The sequence below is a fragment of the Paramormyrops kingsleyae genome, chromosome 9 (assembly GCF_048594095.1).
Source record: "Paramormyrops kingsleyae isolate MSU_618 chromosome 9, PKINGS_0.4, whole genome shotgun sequence".
NCBI lineage: Eukaryota > Metazoa > Chordata > Actinopteri > Osteoglossiformes > Mormyridae > Paramormyrops > Paramormyrops kingsleyae.
The window spans coordinates 23,578,880-23,590,351 of NC_132805.1; the positions used below are offsets into that span (position 1 = coordinate 23,578,880).

Below are 11,472 nucleotides of genomic sequence, written 5' to 3' on the forward strand. Positions count from 1 at the left end.
TTCCGATCGCCGGGCAACCAGTAGTAAAGCAGCCGGGCATACATGGAGGATGGCACAGGCAGAAGGGCTAGCTGTACAGAAGGATGTCATGGGTAGTGGAGATGTCACATGTAGCAGAGTGTGCAGGATATCTTGATAGATTGGGGTCTCCAGGCGGCATACCCCAGGAGGGGTAGGGGAAAAAAATATGCAATTAGTCAAAGTAGGGGAGACAATAGACAGTGTTAACAGTTAGGTTAGTGCAATATGTAAGTGCAATGTAAAAGCTCCGGCAGATATGGCTATGGCAGCATAAGTAGGAGAGGGAGAGGCAAGTGGGAATGCAGGCATGGGGAGTCCCTGAAATGTCAGTACTCCAATTCCAAGGGATTGTGAAGCTAGAGTGACAGCACTGACAGCTCAGTTTATCCAAAGCCAGTGGCACCGATCCCCACCCAGCTCTACACCTCACACTACAGATCTAACTGGAAGTGAGGAGTTAGCTAAAGCTAGAACTAGAGTCCCCATAGGTCAGACTGAACCAGTATGTTTTTAGTCTAGACTTGAATATTGAGAGTGAGCCTGAATCCCACACATCCGGTGGAAGACCATTCCACTGCTGAGGAGCTCTATAGGAGAAAGCTCTGCAGCCTGCCGTAGCTCTTTCTACCCTAGGTACTAACAGATATCCTGCGCCTTGAGAACGATGCAAGCACGGAGGGCTGTACGAGGCCAGCATCTCACTACGGTATTCTGGTGCAAGGCCATTCAGTGCTTTATAAGTTAATAGCAGTATTTTATAGTCAATCAGAGGCTTAACTGGAAGCCAGTGAAGGGAGGATAAGACAGGGCTAATGTGATCAAATTTTTTAGCGTTTGTGAGGACATAGTGGCTAGGCACCTCGATTCTCCAATCTCATATGTTAGGATTTTATTTTTGGACTTTTCATCTGCTTTTAATTTAGCAAACACAAGTACACTTTTACTCCGCCTCCAAGCTTTGCAGGTCAACACAACATTTGTTTTATGGACTTTTTAAAGTACAGACCTAAACATGAATGATTTTATATTCAACAACATTGTTTTAAATACTGCAGTCCCACAGGGCTGTGTACTGTCACCCATATTGTTCTCTATATACACAAATGAAATTACTTGCAATAGCAATGGCCTGTCTCTTTTTAAATATGCTGATGACATGGCCTTGGTGGCCTCCCTGTCCACATACAGGCAGTACGGAGACACCACGGACTTTTGGCTCCAGGAACTGAACATCAGCAAGACTAAGGAACTTTGTTGTGGGCTGAGCCAGACACCTGACACCACAACCTCATCTTCAGTCCACTCAGGATGGCGGGGCAGGTGGTAGAACGGGTTGAGAGCTTTAAGTTCCTGGGTAAGGAGATCGATCACCACCTATCCTTTGCACTACATGTGGATTGATGAATCATAACGCATCTTTTATCTCAAGTAGGCACTATATTTCCATGTTCATGATTTCTACTTGAGTAGTATCTGAGTTACTATCCATCCATCCATCCATTGTCCAACCCGCTTATCCTACTGGGTCGCGGGGTATCTGAGTTACTAAGGAACCAAATTGTTGTTACCATTCAGCTTTTAGCCTACTTTTCCAACACCCCCCGCAACTTCATGAGCAAATACTTCCTGAGATGGTATGTGGTGTTTGTGAACCACTGCTTTAGGCCCATGATGTGTTTTTAAATCATAATTAAATCAACCTGCTGTAAGGCTGGAGGCCTTGCAGACCCCGTCGGTCTGAGCTCTGGCAAGCCTCTCTGGAATGCTTGATTCTGATTGGTCAGTTGAGACATTTGCAGGTTCGTTCTTTTCAAATAATAACCACTCCAAAGTAATAACGCATAGCCGGTACTACTTGTATGTTTAAAATCCCTCCGCGCCAACAAAGATTACCGTTTAAAAATGTTAACTTAAAACAAATATGCCAATAAAATGTTTCAAATTCATATTCATGTCCAGTTTTTTTCCTTATGTGGCAAGTAACCATGTAATAAGCGGGATAATGTACAGGCAGCCGGTAGTTATCCCTTACGTAGTGGTTGTCCAACTTCTAAACCTACATAGCAGATCCACGGATCGCCTTATCGGCACAGCCCAGAAGTAATCTAAATAACAGAAATGTCATGACTAAAATTGCCAATAAAGATCTTTAATTAAATTGGAGTCAGATATAATTCGGTCTTTACCTAAAACGGGTAAGTAACTTTACAGAAGCGCTCGGAAGGATCCACACGCATTTCAAGCCTTCGGCTGTCCAATTGGATTCCGCCATTGGGCCAGTGGACGGTTCCCCTACACTGCCAATCGATCGTTTTCCACAGAAACTAAAAAAAAAAAGACAAAAAACAACACTGCTAATCAGCACTACCCACCATTTTCCCTTTTTGACTTGAAAATTAAAAGCTCCCTTAAATGCAGCCAGAGAATATCTTTTAGTACCAGTCCTAAAAACTGCCAATCTGTAGATTTACTAGATACACCTTCGATGGTCCTGCTTGTCAGCTAAATGCAAGTTATTACGACTTGCAGCGGCCTGTCCCCACGCTCTGGTTTGCACTTTGTCATGTGACCCTTTGACTTTTTTCCCTTTTTTTTTTACAGTGGGTGTTTATGTACTTGTGGAGCCTGTATCAGGAAGTGAGATTTGTTCGTTAACTAGATTTAAGGTAGTCTGGGGTAAGTGTAAGTGAAAGAAGATAAAGCATGTTTAAAATGGGCTACCTTAAATCCAAGATTCAAGAACTAATAAAAGGGCATTATTTCCATCTCTTCCACCTGACTCAACTCGTTCCTGTCACTGCAATTCTTAGGTCTATTGAATGTTACAATACTTAAGTAAAAGTAGATATTTGAATATACAAATATACTCTGTTCTTGTAATGTGTAAATTTACTTTGTTACTTTCCACCCCTGCTTTTAACGTGAAGTACAATACATAAAGGAATATAAAATATATACTATGAGAAATGTATAATCAGGGTTAAAGGAGGAGCATTGAGACCCAGGGCCTAAAAGCGTAACACTTCTCCCCATCTGCCGCCCAAGGACACATCTTGTCAGGCGTCCTTAAATTTCTTGCTACGCCCCTCTATATAGTATTTTGAATTATATAACACTCCAAACAATTTTAAGTGCAAACTTCAATGACTGCTTCTGAAAGAATTATTTATTTAAACGACCTTTAAAATACAGATTCATTGAAAAGATTTATAACACTGCCCAATTTTTTGAAAAGTTTTGCTTCCTAGAAAGTTTTTGCTGATTGAGACAGGTACCTGGTGGGTATGCACACATATAACTTTGGTTTTGCTGCATCACAAAGGAACTGTTAACTCTTTACCAGCAATAATGTATTCAATCGTGTTTATGTTTCTCATACACTATTAAATTCAACATAATTAGAATTTTGCTCTTGATTTTCATTTGTATTCAATGTCAGGTGCATCACATTACATTGTTAAACAGTAGTCAGCAGAAATATTAATACCTGGTGACATCAAACACCATTCCAACAGTCTCGAACCCAACAATTTGGCTTTTGCTTTTGACAAACCCAAATCCCTGACCGGATTGTTTAATTCTGACTATGTTATGAGATGTGGATCACTGGATGAGCACGGTTCAAAATCCGGATCAATGTCCCTGCTAGTTCCCTGCATTGCAATTTGTTCATCTGGCTCGTCTAAGGTACATTCCTCTGGTGGTTTTGGAATTGGAAGACTGTGGTCATGTGGCACGGGTCTCATTGCTGAAGGCAGATTAGGGTATTCAATTGACTACTTTTGGCAGAGAAACCATACACATTAGTCAAACAGAAGTAACAGTCCGTCACATGGTCTTTCTGTTCTTGCCATAACATCGGGACAGCAAACGACATTGTCTTTCAAGTACCTCTGAGGTAGGGTCTCAGACAGACAGCACATGTCGCACAACAAATGTGAGGTGCCCATTACTTGTCTCGATTACTGATTTTACAGCTGTACAGATGATATGCTTTCTTCACAAGAGCAGTCATTGAGCATCTCTGAGGTACAAGCATATATTTACAGAATATAGCAGAATGTATTGCGGCTGTTAAGACGAGACATATGGACCGACACCAATCATCCTGTAAATTTTTATAGCATCTACCTTGCTTGTTACATTGCTACTGAAGCAATGCTATATTCTGAAACAATACATACACACTATCAGTTCTATATTAACCCAATGAGCAGCATCTGTGTATGCAAGCCACTTTTCTAGCCTGCTGAAGCAGTGTCAAGCTGGCTCCAGCTTGCCCAGGCAGCAAACTTCCACAAAACAGTTTCCAACCTGGCCTGATTCCATTCTCAGACTGTACAAAACATTGTTGATAGGTCTCTTACAGAAATGAAAATTTTTGGACACAAATATGAGAAAAATACATGACAAAACTGAAGATTTCTATTAATTGATGGGCAAATTTGGATGAATTTTTGTGATCAGCAGCGAAAAATCTATAAGGAACACCCAACAGTGTTCAAGAAGCAAAAACTTTGTTGTGCAGTGTAATTTCCACCCCCTGCTCAACTGCCTTTGCTCAACCACGTCGCCCGACCCCCCTTCACAGTGTCCAATGGGAAATCAGTTCTTTACTATGCGAAAGACACGGAGTGCTCATAAGAGAACCGCCTCGAGTTCCCTTTAATTCACGGCCATCTTTTGAATATGCCGTCCTGAGTCTGAATGTATGCTTAAATTATTCCATTATTAAACACTTTCCCCCTACTTTTTCTTTTGTGTATAACATCATTGTTTGACATTTAAAATATAACTGCTTTGACCGTTATATATTTAAATGATCTCTTTTAAGGGGTGGCCCAGTGGTTAGCACATCTAAAGTTGCGGGTTCTATGCTGTGTGGAGTCTGTAAATTCTCCGGGCTCCTGCCGCATGTGTGACGGACTGGCAATTCATCCAGAGTGTACCCCCTACCCAGCTTGTGCCGTACGCCGCCTTCTTCCAGCTCCGTCGCGATGCGGATATGCATTTAGAAGATGGTTATATATCTTTGAACTGAAATGCTAATACCGCCTATGCAGTGCATGGGACCACTAATTAAATGTTGTTAGTATAATTATTACCCTACAAATGTCGAATTTCTTGGTTTAGTATTTTGTGATTTAGCTGTCTCAACAACATTACATTGTTATATTGTAGCGATATCTTTTTCTAAAACGGCTTGTGTTTTAGTTGCTATTTTTATTTTCGCGGGTTGAAATGACGTTAAAAAAAGGAAACGTTCTTTGCATGAACGCTGGGAGGATCGAAGCTCACTTGTAGAGTCTTAGGGAGACGTTCGGTCTTGCTTTTCCACTGGCTTTCAGTTTGACATTCTTTGCATTTCTTTCTTGATGCATATCTGTGTTTTCCCAGTCTTGCGAAACAGCCAAAGCGCTGTTGCCATATCCTATGTGAGCCGCAGAAGAAAAATATCGACGTCAGCAGACACTTCTCCGAAGAGCAAAGTCATGGACAATTTGGTAAGTTCGTTCGAAGTTGTATATCTTTGCCATCTTTTATTGCGGATTTAATTTTTGTATGTTTAATATATGTATATGTGTTATATATGAATATAGTACATCGCTTATCTTAAACTTTGGAACGTACTTATAATTGCCATCTACATGAACTTGTATGACCTAAAGCAAAACTGAAAGCGGAACATTGTTTTTTTTTGTGGGCTACAAAATGTCATTATTATGTCACGAGTGATGAATGTTTAAATGTGGCTCATGTTTTTGTATCTTTCTAGATTTATATATATATATATATATATATATATAAAAACAAATAATCGACTTATACGCAGATGTATTTATGGTTCTGGTTACCTTGCCTGAGTTTTTTTGATGACTGGCGACACATGCGACAGTCATGTGTTAAAAGCGTTGTTCACAGATAAGTCATCTCCTTGATCTTAATGCTGAAACTCTTCAAATTTGTGTTCTGTATAACACGGATATTTAAATTACTGCTATTTCATTCTGAATTTATGCTAACGAACTGCTAATTAAGGAAAAGCTGTAATAAATAAATTTATAAAACAAACCATATTTTCAGCAAAACGGCGACTTATCGATTAATTATGTACTGATTAATGTAAAAACATATTTGCAGAAATATGCCTTGTCCTTAGTTTCAACGGGGATACTGCAGTCTGAAGTTGCCATGACCGTGTAATTAAATGTCACTCCTAATGTTTAAATATGCTTGTTTGCTAACAGAAAAAGTTTGAATTAGATCTGGACGGACTGTTCTTGGAAAATACCACATATGACTACATTGATTACAAAACCGACGTGGATAACTTCCAGCAGGTTCGGTCTGTGTTCATCCCCATTCTGTACTCCTTGGTCCTGCTTGGAGGCCTGCTTGGGAATGTCTTAGTTCTGGTGGTTCTGTGCTGGTCGCAGCGGTGCTGGAGCTATATAGATACCTTCATCCTGCACCTGTCTGTGGCTGACCTTCTCCTGCTCATCACGCTGCCTTTCTGGGCTGCTGAAGCTGCCTGGGACTGGACCATTGGAACTCCTCTCTGCAAGCTGATGGGAGCCGTTTTCAAGGTAGTGGCTGATCCTTCCATGGGCCAATTCTTTTGTACACTGTGCATAGACTATTTAACTGGGGATACAGGGAGCATAGAACTGGTCAGATGAAAATGCTATAACATATTAAGTCAAAATTATATTGTATTGCAAAGTTATAACCTATTTGATTCAAGATTCAAGAGGTTTATTCGTCACATACAGTAGTACACATACAACATGTAGTGAAATGTAAGCCTGGTTACTCCGAGCAGCTTTGCATGATAAGAGAATAACAAAATATAGAAAAATAACAATATAAAATAAGATATGTAATGTTCAGCTGTACATAATCTATACATAAGTGATAAGGTAAAAGTGATTGTGCTGTGCAATATAAGTGCAATGTGCAAGAGACCTGAGAAATGTACCGACAATTTGGATAGTATGAACTCAATGTAAGCAGCACTCATAGGATTATGGGCGCTCGTACAAAGTGTGTAAACAGAGTGATGTCAGTGTTACCATCTAGGGGCACTGAGACACTTGTCCTGGTTTAGGAGCCTTATGACCTGGGGAAAAAGCTTCTCCTTGACCTTTCAGTTCTGGTCATAAGGCTGTGGAACCGTTTGCCTGAGTTCAGCAGGCAGAACAGAGAGTTATTGGGGTGGGATGGATGCTTGAAGATTTTTGTTGCTCTGGTCCTACATGTAGCGGCTGGTGTAAATTCTAATGTGGATATTGTTACTCAGTGTGTAGTAATAATTTATTGTAATTGTACTTAGTATTTTTGATGTGTGGTGTGTTTGGGGTGTATAATGAATGATTGTTTGGGCTCCCTCAGCTGTAGTTTAGATGTTACTCAAAGCATTCGCTTTAATATAAATACATCAAAGTGTTTTAGATCTACCCCCTGTAAAACAGTGAAGCTACTGCAGAAATGGATAAATAGCATGCAAAGTTTAAAGGCTCCATCTAGTATCATTTTGTTTCACTTTCCTCTTTTTTTTTCATTTTGCTTTTCTGTATCGTTCTGCTCTCATGCTGTCTTTAACCTCAATGTTTTTCTTCATTTTTTTTTTCTTCAGATCAGCTTCTTCTGTGGCATCTTCCTGCTCGCATGCATAAGTCTGGATCGTTACCTGTCCATCGTCCACGCTGTGCAGATGTATTCATGTCGAAAGCCCTGGCAGGTGCAGGCCAGCTGTCTGTTCTTCTGGTTCTTCTGCCTCATCCTGTCTATTCCTGACTGGGTCTTCCTAGAGCAATTAAAAAGGCTTAAATGTGACTACAACTACAATGGGTATTCCACCAATGGCAGCAATTGGCGTTTGGCTTCCCACCTGCTGTACTTCACTCTCGGCTTCCTCATCCCCACAGTGGTCATGGTCTTCTCTCACGTCTCCATAATGCTGTTGCTGCACAGTAAGTCACAAAGACTACAAACACAAAAGAACCTACTGCTTATCCTGGCACTAGTGGTGGCCTTTTTTATCTGCTGGACACCGCTTAGCATAACCTTAATGGTGGACACCATGTATAGAAGGAAAGACTTTGATTATTCTGAGACCCCAGTGGCCCTCAGTACAGCTTTGGCTCTGACCACTGCGCTGTGCTATCTGCACACTTTGTTAAACCCCATACTTTACAGCTGCTTGTGCATGAATTTTCGACACCATATGCTTCACCGGCTGAGGCTGAGCTCCGCCTCGCCCCCTGATCACCAAATCTCACTGTGGGATGAGCCTATTGTTCCTGAGGAGAAATACACCAACCAAATGGTAGACATGGGAAAGACCTGTTACTGAGTATGTAACAGCTAATGTAGCTTTATTGCCCTTAAGGCTGTTTTCTGGTTTTGGGAGAAGCAATTTTCTTTTGATAGCATATTTAAATTGCTGCTCCAAGATGATATATATGATATGATATGATATGATGTGATATATGATATATAGTGTAATGTATGGAGACTCACACGGCTTAGTTTTAATTGTTTGCCATTTTTGTTGGGGAGAAAACATCTAACCAGCTGCTCATGCTGAGAAAATATGATTTATTCTGCTGTGCAGTCAGAAAGCAAACTTGCAGCAAGTATTTATGAATCACTGTAGCCCTTTCAGTAACAAAACGCTCTAGGTTGGGGAACAGCCTCTCTTGACTGTAGTCCTGGTAGCATGGTATGTGGGAATTCTCCTCGGGCTGGGATGTTTCAGGTCTCCCGGGTTTTCCTAGATCTAAGTGAAGGGGAAATTGAAATTATCTTCGGTTATGTGTCCAGTCAAAGAAGCTCTGAGAGGCTATTTCTTACAAAAAGTTATGAGTAATAGGGTTGCAAAGGGGTGGAAATGTCCAGAAACTTTCTATGGGAAGTTAAGCTAGGGAATTTTGGAAATGTTGAACTCCGTGCAAGTTGTCAGATACGGCAAACTATACAAATAATACAACATAGAATGTGACTTATAAGCGTTGCATTTTGATGCAGATGCTTATTTTGGGATGTTTTTACGCACACATGATTACTCCCACGCACTTCAGGATTTTTTTTCAACTACATTTAAGTTCCCTTTTGTAGGCTCACCTGCAAATTTCCAGTTTATTCCCATAAATTCTCTTATTTGCCTGTTATTTTTGATGGAAAGTTTGCAAATTTGAAATTTCTTAGAATTTTGCAATTGTAAAGAGTAATAGTTTCAGCATGTTGTAAATGTATGTAAATGTTAGATTTTATAAAGGGATGAAATGCCGGCGTTCAAGCACAATATGTGACAAGGTGATAATTATTGTCCATTTTTGTGGCAATTACTTTAAAATCATGTAATAGATTTTCCAGATTTTTATTGTTACAATATTTTTTAATAGTAGTTTTAATATTCCGTTTCTGTAATTGCACTTTCAGGAATATTGAGATAGGAAAGTAACCATGGAAAGTAGTGGCCCTTCTCCTGTGTAATGTCTGTTTTTACATTTCATTTATAACTCTAAAAATCTATTTTTGTGTATTATAATACAGCGGTGGAACAGATTTTATGTGTTATTTTATAAAACTGGGTTTGAGTTGGGAGTGTTAATGTGTTCTTCACTTTAGCCCAATTTATTGCATGAGTTTCAGTTTTGGGATGATCTTATTGAAGAGACATAAGCTCTTATGTTATTATTAACAAAAGTGGGATTCACAATATTTTCTCTCTGATGCAAATTAAGAATATCTAATTTTTCTAAATGTTCTTGTTGTCATCAAAAGTAGATTTTCTACTACAACTACCTTTTCGCGTGTATTATTTGCGCCATTCAATATAGCACAAAACATTAGCATAATACAACAAATCAGGTGACATTTTAAAATGCTGTCCTGTAAAATGTAGCAAATTCCTACAGAATCTGGGTGACTTAGCCAGACATTTTCACCAAGAGTTTTATGACTGGCATCCATAGAACCAAAGGCCATAAAGAATAAATTCAGACATTATATGGGGTTTGTCACGATCCGCTTCGTCCGATCCCAATGTGTGCCACGCCCACCTCGTTACCTCGTGTGATTCCCGGATTGTTCTCACCTGTGATTCGTTACCCTTAGCCTGTCTCTTGTATTTAGTCCGTGTCTGAGTCAGTAGTCCCCAGTTCTGTCATTGACGTTGCTGTCTTGTTTCCCCGGTCCTGTCTTTGTGCAATAAAGTCACGTTTACCCTGCTTCCTGGGTCAGCTCGTCTACTTGCCCGCTCGCCTGCACCACCGATTGTGACAGGGTTTATCTTATAGTGTTCATGTTCTATTTTTTTCTGAACTGTGAAGACAATTTTCATGATTACTATTCATGTTCTTCACTTCCTAAAAGCAAGTCAATGTTGGCATGGAAACATTCTGTCCCTGATGTCCAACTATTTTGATCAGTCGTTTCCTTCATTTTGCTTAGTTTACAGTCATGAAATGCTAATACATTCATTGTTTTTCTGTATTTTTTTCGGAAATTCCAGCTGTCTTCCACGAATGTAAGAGATCATACCTCGTTAGGGCAACAGTTGAGTCTTGCCTCATTTTCAGGAAAGTTAGTTTGTACTGTAACATTTCAGTAATTGCTGCTGTTTTTATGCTTCAAGTTTATTATTATTAAGGGTCCAAAGCACATAGTGCTATGAAACCTTATTGTTTTTCTTAAGATTTTTTTTTCTTTTATTATTATTTTTCTGCCCTAAAACTGAATGCCCAGCCTAAACCGTAAGTCCTAGGCCGACCAAATTTGGCAGCAAGATGCCTATTCCTACCCACTACTCAGCCCCTCCGACTCGTCCGACTCAGTCTGATGTTTCGGTCGATATCTCCTGTCCTATATGTCCGACAATCGAAATTCTTTTTTCTGCTGATAGACAGACATGCCCTACCAAAAAGTCAATGGGACTGTGAAGCTCCGCCTACTTAGATGTTTTGCTAATTTGCATAATTTGAAAATCCTACTTTTTCCTTGAAGTCCTAGCTTGTCCTACCAAATCAGACAAATGCATGTTTTTGCATGATTTATATTTGTCTGAAAACAGGTTATTTCGTTAACCTCCTAGAATTTTCGCCCAGCCTACATAAATCTGGTGTCATTCAAATCAGGAGACAGTCCTTTTAAAGATTTAGAAAAAAAAATTAAACTTTCGGTAAGGTATGGCCACCAGCCGCACCCTGACTCTACTGGTGCCACGCCCATTTCAATCAGACAGCTATATCTCTGGCATGCTTCAGCCAATCATTACCAAATTTCTCTCACTACTGTAGGGCTGTACCATAGACAGACCCTCCAAATTTTGTTTTGATCGGTCAAACGGGAGCACTACGGCCACTGTTTATATATGTCTAAGACCCACCTAGGCTAATTCAGCTAAAATGAGTTACCAGATCAGGTAGGAAGTTACCAGATCAGGAA

General features: G+C 40.0%; 1 protein-coding gene across 8 annotated transcripts; it reads left to right on the plus strand.

Moving 5' to 3' along the window:
* The first annotated feature begins 1,314 nt into the window (after positions 1 to 1,314).
* On the plus strand, positions 1,315 to 10,256 carry LOC111854837 (C-X-C chemokine receptor type 3-like). Of its 8 annotated transcripts, none has more exons than XM_023833251.2 (4): positions 1,315 to 1,375; positions 5,419 to 5,525; positions 6,270 to 6,608; positions 7,658 to 10,256. In XM_023833251.2, the coding sequence occupies exons 1-4, from the start codon at positions 1,330 to 1,332 to the stop codon at positions 8,375 to 8,377; spliced, it is 1,212 nt and encodes a 403-aa protein (XP_023689019.1). In that variant the 5' UTR covers positions 1,315 to 1,329; the 3' UTR covers positions 8,378 to 10,256. The 8 variants fall into 8 exon arrangements, with proteins under 8 accessions (XP_023689019.1, XP_072572678.1, XP_023689021.1 ...); XM_072716577.1 differs by having other exon boundaries at positions 6,360 to 6,608; XM_023833253.2 differs by lacking the exon at positions 1,315 to 1,375 and adding an exon at positions 4,685 to 4,730.
* Positions 10,257 to 11,472: the final 1,216 nt, after the last annotated feature.

Bases quoted from the DNA above. Each gene is read 5' to 3' on its own strand.
- LOC111854837 (XM_023833251.2), top strand. From the start codon at position 1,330: ATGGCGGGGCAGGTGGTAGAACGGGTTGAGAGCTTTAAGTTCCTGG. The intron at 1,376-5,418 runs GTAAGGAGATCG...GTGTTTTCCCAG, and splicing joins TGAGAGCTTTAAGTTCCTGG to TCTTGCGAAACAGCCAAAGC. The intron at 6,609-7,657 runs GTAGTGGCTGAT...TTTTTTCTTCAG, and splicing joins TGATGGGAGCCGTTTTCAAG to ATCAGCTTCTTCTGTGGCAT.